Here is a 21973-nt window from a genome sequence, read left to right as displayed (position 1 = left end):
ATAAGCTCCAAATCATAAACGTTTACAAATATAATATTCATTACAAGAATTTCCAAATTTCTTTCGCTATATTAAGTCGTACTTCGTTCATTACAGCCTTACGATTCTCGTTAAACAAATCCTAATCTGCTCTTGGTTCGATTTCTATACCACTATCAATGGGTATATCCAACTCATGTAATATTCCTACTTGCTCAGCCACAGATATGTAACGACCATTTGATAATAAATTTTTATTTTTCATGCAAGTAACAAGATCCACAAATATATTTCTATCTAATCTCAATTGTTCTTTGCATAAATCAGGATGGGCATGTAGTACTTTGTTTATGTATTCGCTACCAGATTCTCCACCTAACCTTAAAGGCAATTTCTCAATTGGTGTAAGAAGTCTCTTTAGCTCTTCTAATGCGATAATTGTCAAACACAGTGGAAGTGTGTTACCCATTCTACAACATAAATCAACAAAATACCAACATTATTCAATTTCTAAAATAAATCAACAAAAAGTTAAGGTATTTACCTGTTGACGAGATTGTATACGAGCAAGCTACTAAAATGAGCAACAGAAGGACAAAATTTGGGAGAGACTGATGTGGTGTGAGAAATATTGCAATACGAAGGATTATATATATACAAAAAAACTGTAGTATCAAAATACTAATACTCCCATTCAGTTTTTTTGTCGGTCAACCATGCAGAGTAGGTATTTTTTTTTTTTAGAAAAAAAAAAAACAATACTTGATGTATAAAGAAAAAGCTGCCAACCATGCAAATACATGTCGGTATTCATTTCCTAGGATTAATAGAGGTTTGGTCAATGTGTCAATAATTGTCGGTTATCAATTCCTAGTATAAAGTTAATTCCTTTCCTAAAAACTTGTCACCGATTCGTTTCCTAGAACCATCAAGTATTTTTTTAATTAGAAAATATGTTAGTGTGCTTGTATTTTTCAACCACCTTAATGCTTTTACTAAGAAAATATTGCATGGTTGACAGCTTTTAGGACAGTATTATTTCCTAGGATAGAGTTATATTGTCATTTCCTAAAACAATATATTATTTAAGTGAATAAAAATAATATTGTCAATTCCTACAACAACATACTCCCTCCATCCCTTATTGATAGCCCCTTATAGGAAATTTTCACGAGAATTAATAAGCATAAATAAGTAGTAAAAGTACATTGGAAACATAAATTTACATTGGGTATGAAAAAAAAAGTAGACAGAGGGAAAAAACAAATGGGATGAACATTTTGGGACTAAAATTTAGTCAAAAAGGACTATCAATAAGGGACGAAGGGGAAACATAATACTTTGCTTTTTCCTAGAAACAATTCTTCAGATCAAAACAATAATACTTTATCAAGTGGTTTTTAAAAAAAATATTTAAATATCTTCTTACAAAATATTACTTATTCTTGTACCAAGCCTATCGTTTCCTTAAAAATAAAAAATAAAAAAAAATAAAAATAAACCAATAATAAACGAGCCTAATGTTTCCTATAAATAAAAAAATGAATATCTTCGTACAGCATATTATATATTTTTTCATTTTTTTTAATTTCATATTTTGATAACAAGCCTAACGTTTTCCATAAATAAATTTTTTAAAACTTCATATTTTCTCTCCTCTTATTCAGTCAAATACTTTTGCTTTATACAATTTTTTATTCTTCCACCTACCCTACTAGCTCCATATATTATTACGTTCACCAATTTCTCCTAAAACTCCCCGCATGTAGAAATGGAGAAGGTATTTAGAATCGAAGGGAGTATACATACAAGGTTTTCAATAATAATAGCTACGCATTTCTTTAATTGAAATTAGTACAAAGTAACATATAAAATGTTGCCAGTTCAAACAAACGATAAAATCAAATCCGATACATCATAAATCCGATATTATTATTTAAGAACCTCTTAAGGTTGGATTTTCAAATGTCGCCTTTAAATTAGGTAACGACTTCACAAAATACTGATGGATTTTCAATTTTCGCCTTTAAATTAGGTATTGGTCTCTTAAGCAAAAAGTGCTCGCATCTTCTCTACATGAGGTAATGGTCTCTTAAGGAATATTCCAGGTATATCTTTATGTTTCTGCAAAAACAAGATTTAATTTAGATTAAATAAATTTAATAAAGTAACCAACAATGTACCGATAATAATGCAAGAAACTTGTTTAAAATATGTCATACCTTCACAAATAACGTCCACTCATCATCTTGTTCAACTAGAGGAAAACCGGTAATAGAATCAAATATAAGGTCAATCCAATTGATTTTGAATTCTTTCCAATTTTTACGTTCAAAGTACTCACTATTCTATCCCAATTAAGCTTTAAAAATCCAAATTCTTTCATCTCCAAGCATATGTCCAACAATATCTATGTACATTCTTCATACCATGCTACCCTACCAGCCATTACACTATGATAAAGATCACTTTGGAATCAATAGTTTCATAAATTATAGACATTAATGTTGAATTGGCACCAGGATTATTAATCAAAAGGATTCTCATGAAATAAATGAACTGATTCTAAAATATTACTTGTACTTTAGATTTTCATCGATATTACTTGCATTAGGTCAAATGTAATATTCATGAAATCAAATAAATGGATATTTTTCTACATTATCAAAAAATAATGGACAAATGATAAAATTAATGACATAGAGTGTTAAAGTATTTACCTATGATGGAGATTATAGACAAACAACCTATTGAAAAGACGAAGAGAAAAATATTTTAGGAGATTGATTTAGAGTGTGAAAATTATGACACTAAGATGTTGTTTTATAATAGGAAAATAAAGGTGCTAGCCATAGTAGTTCGGAATATTGAAATATGAAATGATAATTTTCAATTCAATTTACTCAACCATTTTACATTACCAAAAAAGTTGTAAAATTCCCTATAACAAAAACAAGTCAAATCTCTTTTTTCTATATAGAAAAAAGCTATGATAAATTTAATCTGTAATTTAGGTTTTTTTAGGATCCCCGTTTTAATACTTTCTTATAAAAAAAATTCATTTATGAAGTGAGATATTGTAAATAATAAAATTATCAAATATTCCAAGTCAATTACCTTGTACTATCTGATAATTTTAATACTTATAGGTTTCTTTAAAAATTTGTAGGTCTACAATATTTTATAATAAAACATTAATACTGATTAAAATTAAAAGTAGAATATTGAAATAATTAAAATAAGTTCAGATAAAATAAAATAAGTTCAGATCAGATCAGATCGGAAAATATAAGTTCAGATCAGATCGGAAAATATAAGTTCAGATCAGATCAGACCAAATCAGATCAGCTTAAATTAGGTAAACTAAACAAGGCCTTAGTCCATATTAGTTTAGCTAGTCCGATCCAACAAAGGCCCAACAAAGTGGTTAGGAGGACCAAAGGCCCCATTTCAAGAGAAACAATAAACAAGAAAAGACCAACTGCCAATCTAGTTAGAAAAGAAATGTTGTACGGAGTAGTTGATCCATCATCCTACCATTTTTTTCACATGCATGTAACTTTGACGGTTTGACCGTTTGACCTATACACTATTTGCAGCTTTAACGAGTTTTGATTTTTTTTTTTTTGAAAAGAGGGGGAGAATATATTAATAATTGTCAAGTTCCGCAAGCTGTAAGACAGTTTTCGGAAAAGACTCAAACATAACTTGTTCAGGTACAGAGGTGGTACAAGATCTAGCAATAAAGTGAGCCACTGTATTCCCTCCCCTCTTTACATGAGAACAAGCAAAAGAATTAAAATTTGGGATTATCTTCACAATGTTATCCACAAACAAGTGCACATAAGAGAGACCAAGTTGCTGTTGCCTGATTTTCTGCACAATGTTTATAGCATCACTTTCCATCCATATATCAGCATACTCAAAGCGTTTAGCGAGCTCCACCCCATAACAGAATGCTGCGGCCTCGATCACAGCAGGATCCCAGCAGCCCTGCATTCTCTTTGCTGCTGTGAACAGAATCGTGCCTTCAGAATTTCTGGCAACTACCCCAACACCAACTTCTGCATTCTGAAATAAGGCAGCGTCAACATTAATTTTGATTGTCCCTGCTGCAGGTTTCTTCCATGTTGTTGCTGTGAGGTTGCTGCCAAAGTTAGGCCCACCAGACACCTTTGTTGAATATGAGTTATAGTCTGCTACATATCTTACCATGCTGCCTGCAAGAGCTTGAGGATCGTGGGCTTCATTTGCATGTATTGTTTTGTTTCTGCTCATCCACAAAGCCCACATGAGAGTAGACATAACACAAAGCTTCTCCCTAGACAAGTCCACAGCCCAACGAGAGAAAAAGGTACAAAAGGGCTCATCCCTCACTGTGGCAACTAAGCTATGAAATGGACTTCTCTGCCAAACAGCCTGTACCGAGCGACATTGAAATAGCGCATGGCTGATTGTTTCTTCCGCTTCATTGCATCTCTGGCAGACCCCATTCTCTCTCAAATGCCTTCTATGCAACTCACTTCCTACCGCTAAAGCATTGTGACAGGCCCTCCAAAGAAAGTGACGCAACTTAAGGGGACCCTTAACAGACCATATGTGCTTCCAAACTTCATTCTGCTGCTGGTTGCTACTGGTATGGGGGCAGACATACCCAGCCAGTAAGCCGTTTTCACCGTAAACATTCCAGAGTTATTAAAACCCCATATGGGAACATCCGGACCCAGAGGTGAATGCAGGGGTAAAGTTAGGATAGAGGAAATATCATCCTCTTGAAAATGTAGCTCCATTTCCTGTTGATCCCATTGTCCAGCCTGGTAGTCAATTAATTGTGCCACCTTTAAGTCATGGTCATACAGCCCATTCGGTGGAGGCGTAGGAATCTCTCTTCCTCTCCCTTTCCACAGCCACTTATCCTTCCATACTTTAATGCATTGTCCATTTCCCACTCTCCAAATCAAGCCTTCTAGTAACAAGGACTTTGCTCCCCAGATACTCCTCCACGTGTAGCTAGGATCGTATCCCCTACTAGCCTCCAGAAAATCAGCATGTTTAAAGTATCTTGCTTTGAGCACAGAATAAAGAAGGGACTCTTTCTCTTGAATTAAACGCCATCCCTGCTTTGCTAATAAGGCCTGGTTAAACACCTTCAAGTTCCGGAAACCCATACCCCCGTTTGCTTTCGGTAGACAGAGAGTGTCCCAAGATTTCTAGTGCATTTTATTAACCCTTCCATTTCCCCACCAAAATCTGGCCATAATGGCATGAATTTCATCCACGAGACCATCCGGTAGTTTGAAGACACTCATCAGATAGGTTGGGATGGCTTGGGCAACAGCCTTGATAAGAACCTCCTTACCTGCCTTCGAAAGTAACCTCTCCTTCCACCCCTGTAATTTCTTCCAGGTCCTACTTTTAATGTTTGCAAAAATCACTTTTTTCGATCTCCCAATAAGCGTTGGCATACCCAAATATTTCTCATGTTACACAACCACATTGATACCAAGTAAGTCACAAATATCCCTTCTCCTACTTTCAGGCACATGCTTGCTAAAAGATACTTCAGACTTACTTAAATTAATTTTTTGGCCTGAAGCATTCTCGTAAATACAGAGGATTTCCGAAATTTTCTGACATTCTTCAATGGTAGCCCTCGCAAATAGAATACTGTCGTCGGCAAAAAAATAAATGGGAAATGCTAGGAGCACCATGACAAATCCTTACCCCATGAATCACCCTCTCATCAACAGCTTTGATCAGGAGTCGAGAAAAAACATCTGCAACCAGTAAAAAAAAATATGGAGATATGGGATCACCCTGTCGGATGCCTCTGCCCGGAATAATATTCCCAAAAATCTCGCCATTTAATTTTACTTGAAAGGAGGCAGCCCATGATTTTACTCACCCAGGAAGCACAAAATCCAAACTTCAGCATTACGTGTTCTAAAAAACCCCATTCAACCCGGTCATACGCCTTCATCATGTCCAATTTAAGGGCCATAGTACCATGTTTCCCATCCCCCTTACGCTTCATATAATGAAAAATCTCAAAAGCAACAAGAGCATTATCCGTTATAAGTCTACCCGGAACAAAGGCACTCTGTTGTTGGGAGATTGCTGATTTCAAAAAAGGCTTGAGACGGTTGGCCATCATTTTTGAGATTATTTTATATAGCACATTACACAAACTGATTGGTCTATATTCTGTAATCTTTCGGGGCTCTTGACATTTCGGAATCAAGACAATACAAGTTTTCCCAATATCCGAAATATCCACATTACAATACCACCAATCAAGAATAAAATTAATAATATCAATGCCAACAACATGCCAAAATTTTTGGTAAAAGAGAGCGTGCATACCATCAATTCCGGGAGCCTTATTAGGGTGCATTTCAAAGAGGGCTCGGTGAATCTCCTCCCCTGTAGGCTCGGCACACAACTTCTGATTCATTTCATCTGTAATAACATTCGAAACTCCAGCAAGTGCCTCATCGATATCCCTACTGCCATCAGATGTAAAGAGGGTGGAAAAATAGCCTAAAATAATGTCTTGCATATCTTTTTTGTCCTGCTTCCATACACCATCGCCATCTTCCAACCCCTTAATACTGTTTTTTCTCCTCCGAGCATTAGCTTTATGATGGAAATAACTAGTGTTCTTATCACCATCTCGTAATTCGTTAGCCCTTGCCCGAGCTTGCCAGTAGGATTCCTCCAACATAAGAAGCTCATCAAGCTCCTGCGATATACTCCAGCATCTATGCAAATTGACACCATCCATTACACCTTGCTGCGTTGCTAGAAGCCTCTCCTCAGCCTTCTTAATTCTTTTCCTTATATCCCCAAAGGTGTTCGAAGCCCACAGACTGAGAGATTCCGCACAATTAGCAATCCTCATATGAATAGGATCAGCCACATTATTGTTCCAGGCAGATTTGACCACACTTTCGCACTCCGATTTTGAGAGCCAAAGTGCCTCAAACCGGAATATCCTTTTTTTTCTTCTATTCTCCTCCCTCAATCCCGCCTTGAGAATAATTGGAGCATGATCAGAATGCTTGACATTTATTGGGAGGTTGTTGACATTGTAATACGGGAATAAACCACACCAACAATCGCATGCCAGGAACCTATCTAACCTCTCCCTGATAAGCGCTGAAAGAGATTGACCACGCTGCCATGTGAACTTACAGCCTTTGAAACCCAAATCTCTAACACCCATAACATTCAAAACTTCCCTAAAGTTATCCATGCATCGCTCACTCCTAGGAATACCGCCTTCCTTCTCTGTATCAATAAGAACTTCATTAAAATCGCCAAAAAAAACCATCGGAATGCTGCAATGTTGCCGTAGGTTCTTCATTAAAGCCCAAGTTTTATGTTTGTTTTCCTTCTCCGGCCACCCATATACACCTACTGCCCTCCAAATTGGGCCGTTATTACAATTTACAATGTCCACAGCAATATGATTGGAAGAGAACGAAACCAGCCTAGCTGAAACATCCCTCCACCATAGACCAATTCCACCCGACAGCCCATTACTACAAACACTAATACCATCTGTGAATCCACATTTGTTACGAATACCCTCTAGTCTACTCGAGTCAATTTTAGTCTCCATAACAAAGACTATATATGGCAACTCTCTCCAGCACAAGTCCCTGAGAACAGAAACTGTACGGGGGTTGCCAATTCCCCGACAGTTCCAGCTTATGATTTTCATGGCTGTTCGCGGGGTGGATTAATGTCCTCCCCCGCTACTTGAAGAAGAGAATTGTTATAGGCACTATCATCCACAGTCACTCTACACTTTTTGCTGCTTAACACCATTTCACCACGGTTCTCATCATCTATCTCCATATTATCCCCGTGCTTTCTTTTCAGACAAAGATCAGGCCTATCTTCACTACAAGCCCCCTCACTACCCATGCCCCCCTTTCTGTCTTTACGTACAGAAAGAGTTTTCTTCCCCATCCTAATTGTGCCTTTCAGCTTGTTCACTACCTCCTTTCTTACCTCTGCAGTACCCCTCTCAAACAATATAGGTGCTGGGACTACTTCACCCTCTCCTTCTACTCTCTCCCCACCTATACCAGTAGTCTCCTTAGTCTTCTGAACCTCCCCATCGACACACGCATCCCTCATATGTGTATGCACCTCTTGAGAACTCCCACACAGTCCAACCGTTCCCCCAATACCCTCCCCTGCACTGCGGCCTCCACTACTATTCCCCTCGCACTCACCCTGCTCACCCTTCTCCACCAAAGTTTTATGCATTTCCCCACCTCCCCTGTGAACTCTCTCCCCCGAAACATCCACTGAGTTTTCAGATTCAGCACATCTCCCTATATCATTTTTTGGAACAAAAACCAGTTTTTTTGCTAGTTTAAGTTCTTTGATTTCATCCCCTTCTACTTTCCTCCCCTTCATTGGTGATGCCTTCAGCCATATTCCCCAGGCATGCCCATTAGCGGCTGAATCATCCTGAGCATTCAGGCAATCTCTCTCACTATGCCCCATTATTCCGCACAAGAAACAGAAGAAAGGTAAACGTTCATATTTAAGTGTTGTACGAACCACATTACCTTCTTTGTTCCTGATATTTTGGAACCTCCGTAGTGGTTTCCTCACATCCAAATTCACCTTCACTCTTCGACTCTTTCCCATCATCAGCATTTCCTCCTCAACCTCCAACACCTCACCTAAATTTGCAGCAATCGCTCTAACCTGTGCGTCAGATCGACAATTAAAGGGCAAATTCTCAATTCGAATCCAAAATGGAGAGTGTGTAAGAGACACCTCTGTGGGTTGCTCATCTCCACTGATTGAATTAAGGAGTAGCAAATTTTGCTCAAAGCACCAAGGTCTGCCTGTCATCACTCTCTCCTTGTCTCTCCAATGGAAAAATTGGAAGGCATATAAATTTATTCCGAGGCTACGGATAACAACCTTCCCTTTCATCATCCACGATTGTATCATCGTCCTCTTGAAAGCTTCGAAATTAACACCTCTGTCCGTTAATAGTTTACCGATTAACAACAACGAAACCCTTGCTTCCTGCTCCGTCGAAGAAACTTCGCTAATGTCAACAATGTTCGATTCTTCTTCATTAATGGACATCTGTGCCCATCTATCCGCGATGTCATCAGCCATTATACACCAGAGAAAAGTCGCCGGACGGTGGGGGCAAAACCTGTCTTTCAAGGTGGGGTTTCCTCTCTTTCAACGAGTTTTGATTATTTACAGTCCAAGAAATATATAATCAATCTCGTGAAATTTGTTAAATTTGCCTTGATTTACTTATACTAGTATAATGTTACATTTTATTTGCTGAAAATTGCCCCCATTAATAACTTTGTAGATTTTAAGAAGATGTTAGAATGTTTCTACACCAAGTCTAAGTCCATAGTACTCGTAGTTTTGTTTGATCTATTTCCATTATCTTCTTTCATCTTGCATTGGACTTCTGCTCCTCGTAGCAACTCAAACCAAAAAATTTGAGACTTTATATCATTGACTATTGAATATGCTATATATATATATACATATAATATAGCATACAATATTTAACGTCTTACTACTACGATAGATGCACTATTTTGACAGCCGAAATGAATTAGACTTAATAGTAGTAATTACAATTACCATAAGGATCTTACGCATCTGAGGCGTTAGATAAGCATTAAAAATACTTTCTAATGTGGTATTAATTTGGAAATGCATGCCAAAATCACGCATCGATCAGTGTAATTAATGTTTCGTTAGCTTTTGCCTTATCATAGTACGACATATATATAAGGTGTTTTAAGCTAATCGGCTTAGATTTAACAGTAATCGCAATTACCTCAATATGATGTGACAATGTTAACCCTAACACTTATCACAATCAGTGAGATTGATCTACAATTCTCTCCTCCTTCCCAAGAGAAAGGGATCAAATCATCAAATACACAATTACGTTTATACTTGTAACTTTTATGATACACATTCTAAAAACTCACCAACTATCCCCATTGATTAAACACCAAATTGAAATTACTATTTACAACCTTAAGAAAATCAAATTTGTTCAACTACCTTAGCTCAACTTTGATTCTGCAATTAACTACTACATTAGAAATTAATTTTGGGAAGCAATTATTGAATCAAGAACACGTATTAGTAAAAAATATTAATATTAACAATCTGCTTAATTAGCATTTAGTAATAATCTCTCCGATACGACCTGTCGGAATTTTCTTTCTTGGTAGAATTTTTGCTGTACAAAAAACCTCTTACAGGTTGCAACAACCAAAATGTGAAAATAAAGAAGAAAGAATGTCAAAAATTAAGTCAATCCTTCTGGGCTGACTAAACAGAAAGACACATTTTTTTTACCCTCTTGAACAAGCCCTCTTATGAACAGGTTAATCTACTGCATTTTTTAAAATCTACGACTATTACGCTTATGTTATCCTTGCTGCCCTTAGCGATGGCTAATTCGGCTAGTAAAACAGCAGCAACTTCTGCGCGATTACTGCTTATTTTACTAATCTGGTTAAAGAACTCTTGCGATTTAATCCTGCCCATAAGGCATCGTCTTACCACTTGACATGCAGTTTCGTTAGAGATAACGTCCCATAAACCATCGCTTGCCAGTATCAAAAATTCGTCAGCTTCCGTTCTTTTGCTGATTGTTACCTCTGGAATAGATGACACATACGGTTTTAGATAACAGTCTCCTGGAATCAAAACAAAGCTAATAGTGTGAGAACCTCAATTTCTGATTGAAGACAATGAAATAAGCGTAGGCTTAAATCCATCATACAATATAAAGGACTAGTAGAGAAAGATGTATATGTACATAATACCTATTGATCTTGAAGTTGCAAGAACTCCTAGAACTCGATGGCCATTCCAGTTGATCACGCGACCACCAGCAGCTTCAATTCTAGCTAGCTCGTCGGGTCTGTCAGGCTAAGAAGAAATTGAACGTTATTAGCACCTAATACTTTAATTATAGGATAGAAACGAAACGAACAACACACTGGAGACAGATATTCAATGATTTGACCTAAACAAATAAAAGCAGGGGGCCTTATTAAGCCACATATATGCAACACAAAGAGACATGCAAACTGATTTTTCATATACGTGTGCTTCGACATTAAATGTACGAAATTGGATGAGACAATAGACTAGATTGTACACAATCTTTTTTGTTCTTCGCATTTACTTTCAGTTTTCAGATAGAGGCCATAGAAGAAGAGGGGAAAGGGGGGACCTTATCATATGATTGATCTTGAATAGTGATCACAAATGCCCATATCTCGGACTTGCCATGCTTCTACATTCTATAGAGATTACACAGGGTCAATTGCGATTACCAACAAAAGTTCTAACAAGGGGATCAAATACACGCAACCTTATTTGTATTATCAAAGCTGGAAATTTCATCGATTACCAATGCTACAACTCTTTATGGAGTGCAGATCCAAATTCCATCGCTTTCGATTTTCTAATTTGCTAAGTGCAAATCAGAAAGAAACCCGCGATATAAGGTAATTTTGTTGTGAATATACTCAACTCTAAGTCTCTAACCGAATCCTAATAGCACACGTAAACAACCGCATATAGTATTTTTTATCAAGGATACAATAAATCTCTATTATTAGATGTCCAAGATTTGCACATTCTTCTTCTGATTTCATTAGTACCTAAAACTATGCTGGCAATTTATAAATAAGAAATCAAATAATAAGATCCCATTCCCATTCCAGCCAATCATATCTCTAGTCTTCTAGTGGCAAAATCTCATAGACAACAAACACCACTTCAAAGTGCAAAGTTTAGCCTTTGTTCCAGATCCTAGTAGCAAACACTCCCCAACCTCAGATTAATGCCAACTGAGTCTAGACAACCACTGCCCCACTAGGGCTGGGGGGTCAAGCCAATCGACTTGCTGATATAAATTCAGGAAAAATAAGTTCGGATAATTTATTCTACCTAGTACCCGTAACAAGCTGTAAATTACAGTGTCAAAAAAAATATTAATCCTAAGTTAGCTCTTCGGTTTTCTCACCACCTATGAGTCACGATTCACCTAAAGACTCTAATCACACCTACAAAATTCCTCTCAAAAACATCATCCTACCAACTTCTTTCTATCTAGTATATTTCATTCTATATCATCGGATCCAAACACGGACTTAAAAAACCAAAAAAATATAAAAAAATAATAATAATTCTTCATAGTTTTGCCAATTTTTTCCATTATTAATTGTAAATTTACCATATTTCAATATACAAAGACTAACAAGGTCCAAGCTTTACCATTTAAAAATTCAAACAGGAAGAACATTCAAAGACAAACGGACATATAAACAACATAAAATTTCAAAAATTTTACAATAACAACAATGAAATACCTTATGATCAAGTGACAAAGGAACAGCAACACCATTGCGACAAATAACAGCTCTCGAATCACCACAATTAGCAACAACAATCTCATCTTTTCCAACAACAGCAACAACAACAGTCGATCCAACCGTCATCTCTTCCACCTTCTCATCACCACCACCACCCACTTCTTCATCCATCCTCTCAAAACACTTCCCCATCACTTTCTCCCAATCAACCCCCTCCACGTCACCACCTCCACACCCACCCTTCTTCCTCCACGTGTCCCATCTCATTATCTCTTCCAGTAGTATCGCATGCATCCTATCCCTACACGCTTCCGCCACGTGGCTTCCTCCGTGACCATCGTACACTCCGAAATAATCGTACTTTTTTTTGCTTAACTCTAGTTCTACTAACTCTTTCTCCATTGTTAACGCATCTTCCATCTCTCTTCTTCTTCCCATCACCGACACCCCCCCGTGTGCCCCGCACGTGTCATCACCATCCTCAACGACGCCGTTTTGTGATTCTCTGCAACTCGATTTCAACCGTTGGATCTCCACTCTTCTTCTCCGAGATGACTTCGCTTTTTGCGGGTCTACCGTAGTAGTATGCGCCGCCGTAGAGGAGATTCCCTCCGGCAACGAGATTTCTCTTAATGTCATTTTTTTTTATAAATAAAAAAATAATGGAAAATATTATAAACCATTGTGAAATGTAAAGATAGGTGGTTATATATACAAAAAGGAAAATAAGAAAAGTGAGATGAAATGTGGGCCGTTGGATTAAGAATGATGTTGATGACACGTGCTTGGCGATACGGCGGTCATTGCTGGGGAAGTGAACCCCAACAGCTGGATTAGCTGACGAAAGACGTGGACGGTTGAGATGGAAGAGGGAAACAAGTGGAGAGTTAATCTGACGGTTTTGATAGTGGGGTTACAAAGTGTGGACCCGTTTAGATTTGTGTGTTGAAAACGTGGCGATTGGGTAGTCGTTAGTATCTTTTGCTTGACCTCTGTTGAGTTTTAATTTTTATGTTTCTTGCGTTTCAAATTCTTTTTTAATTTTTCTACTACTTCTATAGTAAATTCAGTTTTTTTTTTTAAATTTTTCCTTAATTTTCTACCAAAGTATCACTCAGTCAAAGGATTTTTATCAAAAGAAGACATATACACTTGTAAACATTCTTGTTTTGGAATTTAACTTATTGGAACTTATCTATACAATTATATAAAGTGACCTAACTTAGCTTATTGGAAAATATTTCCAAACTTAATTTTAAAACATTCTACATTATTTTTTTTTTTGGTGTTAAGAGAGGCACAAGGGCAGGAGTGAGAATCGATCACAAGATTTTCTGAAATTGAGAAGAAATATCTAACCACTTGAGGTATCCTCACTTTCAAACATTCTGCGTTGTTAAATGTTTCAATACAATTATAGAAAATTTTAAATTATGAAGTGTATGAACACTCAATGATATTTTAAAGATTTTCTTTTACTCTAATAAAATTATTCTGATATATAAATGAGAATCTTTTTTAATCAAAAAAAAAATAATTAGAATCTTTCTATACTTAATTAAGCTTACGTTGTGTTTATCATTCTCATAATTAAAGACTTCTATATGGAATAGTGTTTTGCATTTCATTTGGCAATATAATGTAATTATGCGGGTTTATGTGCGGTACGTTACATGTTCGAATATTCCACGTATATGACTATATGTGTAATTTAGTAATTGGTGTAATTGGCCCATGCAACGCACAGCATATTAATGTTTAGTAAATGGTATGGATTCAAGGGATGTAAAAAAGGAAGGGAGACATGTGACACTTATTTTTGTGATTATTTTGACTAGGTATAGATTATGGTACTTGCCTCATAACTTCATAATAAGCACCTAGATTTAATTTGGCAACAAAGGTGCAAATTTTTATTATTTATTAAATACCATGTGCCAATTGGACCACATCAGACAAAACGATTTTTGTAATTTTATTATTAATGTTGTGTCAAAAAAAAAAAAAATCAAATGAGAGTGAGGGATTGCTCAAGTGGCCTGGTTAAAGCTTCTCTCCCGATTTCAGGTAATCTTGAAATCGATTCTCATTATTCGCCTTTGTAGCTCTCTTCTTACCAAAAAGTAAAAAAAATAAAAAATAAAAAAATAATCAAATGAATGCAATTGAAATGTCAAATCTTGCGTTTTAGAAAAAAAAGAAATGTCAAATCTTGCAAGTTTGAATAAGCGTACTAAACGGTTGAGGAACTTAATGTGTAAATGCCAAATGTAAGCTTGCTATAATCTCTAATTTCGGTTACTAAGAATTCATTTAACTTGCTTATAAGTTTGAAATACCAACCCAAAAAGAAGATTAAATATTAATAAATGATCGATCGATTGCCAGCTACCAGCTAACTCAAAGCTTACTATTCCAAGAATAAAATATCAATCAAGATGCTAATTAAGAGTCAAATTAACTTTCCAAATGTCAAATGTTGACAGGTTAAGTACGAACAGAAATATTGTAAATTTGTAACTCTCTTAAAAGTAATGTCTAGGATACATTTCTTACTCGACAAATCAAAGAATTTTCTAAACACATTAGACAAATACTTTTAGTTGAGCTGGTGGATCAACCTTTCTTTTTTCCTCTATTTTGTAGGATTTTTAGAGTACCGAGAGGTGAAGGTAAATCTATTTTTGGTGTATTATGGGCCACGGAAATATTAAATTAGCGACTTAGTGTAGTTAAGACGTCATTAAATTTTAAATCAGTAAAATATATACTTACAAGAACTTTGCATCAACATTTTTGCTCGTATTTATGAATACTTTCACATTGTAGTATCTTTTGATTGAAACTCTAGAAAAATAAAATTTTAACATGACTTGCAGCTTATATAGCAACTATTGATATCGTTATCTATATTCATCATGATGCTCTTTCTAAATAAAAGTAGGTTACACCATACTCTGTAGTCATTAAGACATAAAAATACGTGCATGCAATGCATAGGATTAAAATCCTCACATTGCATTGTTATTTGCATGCAATTGCGACCTTAGGGATGATGGCCGGGCTAGAACCATAACGCCCCATTACTTTTTAAAATGAATAAAAGATTATTTATCGTCTTAGACTCTTAAGTATATAAGATATTGAGAGATGAATTAGATTGAAACGGAGTTAAGTGTTTAGTGTATTAGTGAGGGAATCTTTAATACTATTTTCAATAACAACTATTCATGTCCTTTTCTACATTGCTAATTAAGTTACCCTATTTCTTTCGTTTTTATTTAATTCATTATATGCTAATTGATACAGAGTAACTTTATTTAGAGAATAATTAAATACAATGAAAGTATTGTTAAGATTCAAATCATTCATAACACGAATCATTCGATAATATATATAATTCTATAATAGAAGCTACCTCTTAATCTAATTTTGATTAAAGCTTGTCCACGTATAACAAAATCAACAAAGAAAAATGTAATTTGGTCCATGAATTCGGTTTTAATAGTACCAAAAGATTAAAAAATTAAAGTGAATAGTTTAGAAGTTAAATTGGATAAACTGACACGAGTGACTTTCGGCATTGGGTTGTCTTCCGTTAGTTGAGTTACGTACGTTAGTTAGATGGTCATATTAATTAGGTAACAATATGAATAACTATCATAATTAGCCCTTTGAAAAGTAATATTGTACGATGTATTTCGTATTATTTTAATCGTAAGATTTTTTTTATAAGATATTTTTGCACCAACATAAATAATTATACGTAGGATATTTTATGATAATGAAATCTGTTGAATTCTTTAAAAGCGGAGTTTTTGATCACTAGGATGAGATTCTGATAATGAAATTTGGATTACGACGCGTAATTAAAAGCTGGTGGGCCCCACATATTAGCTGTGTAATTAAAAAAATTTCGGTGGATAGTAGTTAAAACGACGCGTTTAGGGAAGCAGCGAAGAAGAAGGCGCATCAAAACGACGCGTTTTGGGATGCGTTTTCTGAAGGAAAAAAATAAGTTAGTGGACTAACGCGCGTCAGTCCACGGACGAATAGTATTTCGCCACGTGGCATGTGCAGGCTGCTGGCCAATAAGAAAAATGTAGCTGTTGGCAACGGTTATAATTTTTGTAATGTAAATTCTAAAATAAATATTTATTAAAAAAAAAAAAAATTACCAACGGTCATAAAATTTAATTCTCTATAAATAGACATGCATTTTGGTATAATTTCAGAAATACCATAAATCCTCCATATTCTTTATTTTTCTAAATGTTCCGAAATTTTAGAAGAAGATTTTTGTTGTATTTCACCGATTTTCAGGTAAATATGATTTTTTTTTTTTTTTTTGCAAAATTCAGTTATTTATTAAAATTAGTATATATGTGATTTTTTTGTAAATTAAAAAATGTAGTTCATGTAATGTACTTGCAATTATATATATAATTGTATTTAGAAAGTTGTTGATATTTTGTTCATACATTAATAAATTTGAAGTTAATTTAATTTGAATTTATTTGCCAATTTTTTGGAAATTGGGTTGTTTTGTATATGTGAAGTAATTTGTTATGCTAAATTATATTTATATGTTATTTTTGTATAGGTAGTTAATTCCGTTACATTATATTATGTATTATATGTTTTGTTTATATATTGTTGAACGTGAATGTTGTATATTTAATAAATTAAGTGGTGTTAGATTATATTTTTTGATTTGTTATCATTTTAATTTGTTGTTTAAATTAATCTTTTTAAACATATTTATTTTTTGTTTTGTGATGCAGAATCTTTTAATGGATCCGAACAACCCAAATTTCCGTCAACAATTTTCTGGTTTTAGTGATGATTTCCTAACTAATCCCGAGTTTCAATTGTTCTTGCAAAGAATGGGAAATAAGTCTTCGCAACCACCTCCACAGCATCAGACACCCACTGAATTTCCCCTAGAACACTATGATAATGAAGAAGGTATACCTGAAACTGATCATGGTAGCAACACCCAATTCGATGACAGTGAAGAGGAAAACGTACCAGAGACGCCGCAGTATCTTTCACAAGGTCCCAGAATGCAATCCGACCAGGTTGCTACACGAGCGACTTGTGTTTGGTCTATTGCGAAAGATGAAGCTCTGATTGGGTTGTACTTGCAGATTAGCGAGATGCTATTAAAGGTACGAACCAGAAAGCAACTGACCTATGGTGCAATGTACACACAGCATATCAAATGGCTCATGCGGAGAAGCCGCATATACTTTCCCCAAGACCTATGAAGAGTCTGTCGTCGCACTGGAGAAGGTTGGCAGCAGACACACTACAGTGGATATCTTGCTATGATGAAGCGGGTAGACTTCCGGAGGGAGGGAGTGGTAACAACGAAGCTGACCGTATAAAAAGTGCATCGAAGCTTTTTCATCTGGCCAAAGGTCACAATTTCAGTTTTCCTCACGCAGTTGAAATGCTTAATAAAGATCCAAAGTGGAGGCCAAAGCTGAGATGGTCCTTGTCAAAGAAGGAAAGAAAAGCTGCTTGTGATGTTGAGGAGCAAGGTAGTGCTGGAAGTGGGAAGAGGTCGAGAGATGATGTAGGGGATGAAACCCCTACGGATGGTTTTTCATCTGGAGGAATACGACGACCCGATGGTGTGAAGAAAGCAAAGGCCAAGCGTAAAGGGAAAGCAGTTGCTACTGAAAATGGTTCGTCTGACCTTGGTGAACGAATGAAGGAATTCGCTACAATTCGCGAAAGGGGAGGCCATTCTGAAGGAAGAGAGGATCAAAATTGAAAAGGATAAGGAACAGAGGAAACGGGAGGAACTTGACATTCATAAGATGAGAACCATGTTTGATATGCTGCAAACTCTGAAGAATTCGCCTACGCCACTCACTCCTCAAGAAGAGGCGTACAAGAATTTTTTACTGGGTAAATTACAAGGCTTTTAACCATGTTATTGTAGTAGGTCTACGCTTGTATTACTCAAGTTTTCAATTATGCTATTGTAGTTGGTCTGTGTTTGTATTAGTTAAGTTTTTAATTATGCGCAATGTAGTATTTTATTTTTAACTTGTATTAGTGGTGTGTTTAATTTCAATGTCAGATGTAAACTTGTATTCTGATTTTCCAATATTGAATGACAAGTTGTTTAACAAGTTGATTTCAATTGTCATTGTTACCGACATAATTGCATTCAAATTTTGTCATTGTGTAGTCACTTTTTTCTGAATTCACTGTCAGAATGCTTTAACTTTTTGGTCATTGATACCGACATAATTGCACTCAAGATTTGTCATTGTCAACTAGCATAGTATACCTATTCCGTGGCTGAAAATTTGATTCCTTCAGTTGGTGTGGTCATTCAGATTTGTAACCACATATTCATTTGATATATTTGCTATATATAGTAAGCATGGCACATATCCACAACCACACCAATTCAGAAACTTACATTATTAATACAAGATGTATTCCAGACCATCATCAAGTTCAAGTTCAAGTTCATCTTCTTCAAATACTGAAGAATATGATCAACTCGTTGATGAACTCTTCACATACCAACCCCCAACTTTCCTCATGCCCCAAACACAATCCCAACCCACTACAAAAACACCCAGAGGGGGTACGAATAGAAGATATAGGGAAATGGGACATGTCAGGCTGTTTAATGATTATTTTTCCGATAAACCTGTGTACAACACCAACCGATTTAGAAGAAGATTTCGAATGCAACGACCTTTGTTTTTACGTATAATGAACAAGGTCGTTGAAGGTGATGTTTACTTCCAGCAGCGTAGGGATGCAGCTGGAAGGTTAGGCTTATCACCTCTGCAAAAATGTACAGCCGCGATAAGAATGTTAGCCTACGGCTTGGCTGCAGACGCCGTGGATAAATACGTTCGAATCAGTCAGTCAACCGCTCGAGTTTCCCTTCAACGTTTTTGAGCCGGGGTCATTGATCAGTTCGGAACCGAGTACCTGCGAAACCCTACAACTGATGATTTGGCCCGAATACTGCATCAAAATGAACTGCGTGGTTTTTTAGGCATGATAGGCAGCATTGATTGCATGCATTGGGAATGGAAGACCTGTCCAACGGCTTGGAAAGCGCAGTACGTCGGTAGAAACAAGAAAGCAACGCTAATACTGGAAGCCGTTGCGGATCAGGATTTCTGGATCTGGCATTCCTTCTTTGGTATTCCCGGATCTTGTAATGATCTTAATGTGTTGTACCGTTCACCAGTGTTCGATGAGGTTCTGCATGGTCGAGCTCCTCCGGTAAATTTTACAGTTAACGGCCATGAATACAACATGGCTTATTACTTAGCCGACGACATTTATCCGAAGTGGACAACTTTTATTCAGGGTATCACACACCCTCAACTTCAGAAGGATAAAATGTTCGCTGACCACCAGGCTGCTGCTCGGAAGCACGTTGAAAGAGCTTTCGGTGTTTTGCAAGCTCGATTTGCAATAATACGAAAACCGTCACTGGCGTACGATGAGGACATACTGCATGACATAATGAAAGCATGTATCATTATGCACAACATGATTGTTGAAGATGAGCGCCACAACTACATTCGAGCCGAAGTTCTAAGAAGCTTCTACGAAGAAGATCAACAAGAATTAACACCAGCATCAACGTCTACAACGCCACCGTTTGAATTCAACGTAGGCCGACCTACCAACTTTGACTTTAACTCATTTCTACAACGAAAAGCTTCCCTCTGTGATAGAGAAACTCATCTATCTCTGAAAAGTGATTTAATTGAACATATTTGGTTACAATACGGGCCAACTAATTAGGGAAAAATTAGCACGACTTAAATAAAGCCAAGTACTATGGCCTACCTACTTTTCCGTACGCAGTCGGATTTTTTTTTTAATTGTTTTGTTTATTTTATTCCCTAAGTTTAATTACGCATGACGTTTCAAATGTAATCGGTTTCTAGTACTGTACCGCTTTTTAAAATAAATAAAAACATTGACGAAATTTTTAGCGTTTTGTTACAATTATTTCATCTAATGTACATAATTTAACGACAAATTTTACCGATAAAAACGACACAAATAAAAAAAAATAAGTTACACAAATTTAGACTAGTTTTTATTTATTTGGAGTAATATTGTTAAAATATAAATCAAATTAATAAATAAAGAAGTGTTGTGTAGGAGAGAGAAAGTAATGGTGGGGTATTGAAAATGTAAGAGAGAAAGTGATGGGCAAGCATTATTTTTGCTCACCATTGGGAGAGAAATTGTGAAAAAAAATTACCCATGAGCAAAACTGATTTATTGAGAGAGAAAGTGGGTAGAGAGATATTAGGCAATCATTATTTTTGCCCACCTTTAAAAGTGGTCTTAAATGAACTTATTATACTATCAAAACACTCCCCTTATTATTACAATTCCCAATAATATCTTAATCCTAAACGCTATTCCTCCCATGCCCAGATATCAAACGTCCGGAATTGATGAGAATTGAATCCTACATCTCAATTTTAATAGGTAAAAATGCTATTGACCACTGACCATAACGTTAACCATGTATGATGAGATTCACTTCGTTGATGCAATTTATGGGGAAGTGTCGAATACATTTTCAAACCGTGAAGAGTTAAATGAACTGAACTTATTATGTCACTAAGTAGTGGACAAAAAGCCATAACAGAACTTTTATGTACAGCAATGCATTATATACTCCGTATAAAATGGGAATATACATTAAGGTTATGTTAAATGAACTGACCAAACCTGTGGATACTCCGTACTTCCAATTTCTTTAATACAAGCCGCTTTTTTTTACAATATATATATATATATATATATATATATATATATATATATATATATATATATATAGATAAGGTATGGAGTTTAACTTAAAAGATAAGATAATTTAATAAGATATGGATAATACAACTTGTACTGTTGTATGTACAATTATACAATTTTTAGGTATGGATTGGATTGGAGCAAGTTTTCATATGATTGTATGGTAGTTGCCTTTGAGATGTATTTCATTGTTGTATGACAATCCCTACAAATGCGCAGGTTTTTAAAGATCCTAATAGGTTTCAACCTCTGTGTGCTTATAAGACAATATGCTACAACCAATTTTTCGCTATGCTGTAATAAGTATTTCTCCTTTTTTAGCTCCCTTTCTATGTAATGGAGAACAAGATTTGTATTAGGGAGATAAGCCATCTCCTTAATTTCGTGAATCAACTAATCCAATTTGTCAAATATATCTGTTTTGCTTGAGTATGTGATGTATCCCCCACGAAGAACTTGTGCATTTGGTTTTCAGTCTCAATCCAACTGCATTCAGCTTCTTTAAGGTTAGGGTTAGGGTTTAGGGTAAGGGTTAGGGTTTAGATTTAGGGTTAGGGTTTAATATTAGGGTTTAGGGTTTAGAGTTTAGGATTAAGGTTAATGTTAAGGTTTAGGGGTAAGGGTTTAGGGTTAAGGTTAATGTTAAGTTTAGGGTTTAGGGTTAGGGTCTGGGGTTTGGGGTTTAGGGTGTAGGTTTAGGGTTAGGGTTTATGGTTGAATTACCATTTTGCCCTTGATAATTCAAATCTAAA

The 21973-nt window shown here is 35.9% G+C and overlaps 5 protein-coding genes across 6 annotated transcripts; 3 read left to right on the top strand and 2 right to left on the bottom strand.

The window, feature by feature from the left end:
* Window positions 1-5735: 5735 nt before the first annotated feature.
* Window positions 5736-7705, bottom strand: LOC110726522. Its single transcript, XM_021906007.1, has 2 exons — window positions 5885-7705; window positions 5736-5756 (listed from the first exon to the last, which is right to left on the bottom strand). The coding sequence occupies exons 1-2, from the start codon at window positions 7703-7705 to the stop codon at window positions 5736-5738; spliced, it is 1842 nt and encodes a 613-aa protein (XP_021761699.1).
* Window positions 7706-10140: 2435 nt separating this feature from the next.
* On the bottom strand, window positions 10141-13109 carry LOC110728959 (probable protein phosphatase 2C 8). Of its 2 annotated transcripts, none has more exons than XM_021908647.1 (3): window positions 12390-13109; window positions 10833-10938; window positions 10141-10664 (listed from the first exon to the last, which is right to left on the bottom strand). In XM_021908647.1, exons 1-3 carry the CDS (start codon window positions 13029-13031, stop codon window positions 10378-10380), a joined length of 1035 nt encoding a protein of 344 aa, XP_021764339.1. In that variant the 5' UTR covers window positions 13032-13109; the 3' UTR covers window positions 10141-10377. The 2 variants fall into 2 exon arrangements, with proteins under 2 accessions (XP_021764339.1, XP_021764330.1); XM_021908638.1 differs by having other exon boundaries at window positions 10141-10703; window positions 12390-13108.
* A 4549-nt stretch (window positions 13110-17658) lies between these two features.
* On the top strand, window positions 17659-18174 carry LOC110726515. The gene has a single exon (XM_021905994.1). The coding sequence runs from the start codon at window positions 17659-17661 to the stop codon at window positions 18172-18174; it is 516 nt and encodes a 171-aa protein (XP_021761686.1).
* Window positions 18175-18848: 674 nt separating this feature from the next.
* On the top strand, window positions 18849-19328 carry LOC110726505. Its single transcript, XM_021905985.1, has one exon. It carries the CDS (start codon window positions 18849-18851, stop codon window positions 19326-19328), a length of 480 nt encoding a protein of 159 aa, XP_021761677.1.
* Window positions 19329-19430: 102 nt separating this feature from the next.
* On the top strand, window positions 19431-20192 carry LOC110726494. Its single transcript, XM_021905975.1, has one exon. It carries the CDS (start codon window positions 19431-19433, stop codon window positions 20190-20192), a length of 762 nt encoding a protein of 253 aa, XP_021761667.1.
* The last annotated feature ends 1781 nt before the right edge of the window (window positions 20193-21973 follow it).

This window comes from Chenopodium quinoa, unplaced genomic scaffold, assembly GCF_001683475.1.
Source record: "Chenopodium quinoa cultivar QQ74 unplaced genomic scaffold, ASM168347v1, whole genome shotgun sequence".
Taxonomy (NCBI): domain Eukaryota; kingdom Viridiplantae; phylum Streptophyta; class Magnoliopsida; order Caryophyllales; family Amaranthaceae; genus Chenopodium; species Chenopodium quinoa.
The sequence above is the reverse complement of the archived record's forward strand: the minus strand, read 5'-3'. Positions and strand labels throughout refer to the sequence as shown.

Bases quoted from the DNA above. Each gene is read 5' to 3' on its own strand.
- LOC110726505 (XM_021905985.1), top strand. From the start codon at position 18,849: ATGTATTCCAGACCATCATCAAGTTCAAGTTCAAGTTCATCTTCTTCA.
- LOC110728959 (XM_021908638.1), bottom strand. From the start codon at position 13,031: ATGACATTAAGAGAAATCTCGTTGCCGGAGGGAATCTCCTCTACGGCG. The intron at 10,939-12,389 runs GTATTTCATTGT...ATTTCTTCTTAG, and splicing joins CTTTGTCACTTGATCATAAG to CCTGACAGACCCGACGAGCT. The intron at 10,704-10,832 runs GTATTATGTACA...TTTTGATTCCAG, and splicing joins TGCAACTTCAAGATCAATAG to GAGACTGTTATCTAAAACCG.
- LOC110726494 (XM_021905975.1), top strand. From the start codon at position 19,431: ATGATAGGCAGCATTGATTGCATGCATTGGGAATGGAAGACCTGTCCA.
- LOC110726522 (XM_021906007.1), bottom strand. From the start codon at position 7,705: ATGAAAATCATAAGCTGGAACTGTCGGGGAATTGGCAACCCCCGTACA. The intron at 5,757-5,884 runs GTGAGTAAAATC...TACTGGTTGCAG, and splicing joins TTGGATTTTGTGCTTCCTGG to ATGTTTTTTCTCGACTCCTG.
- LOC110726515 (XM_021905994.1), top strand. From the start codon at position 17,659: ATGAAGAGTCTGTCGTCGCACTGGAGAAGGTTGGCAGCAGACACACTA.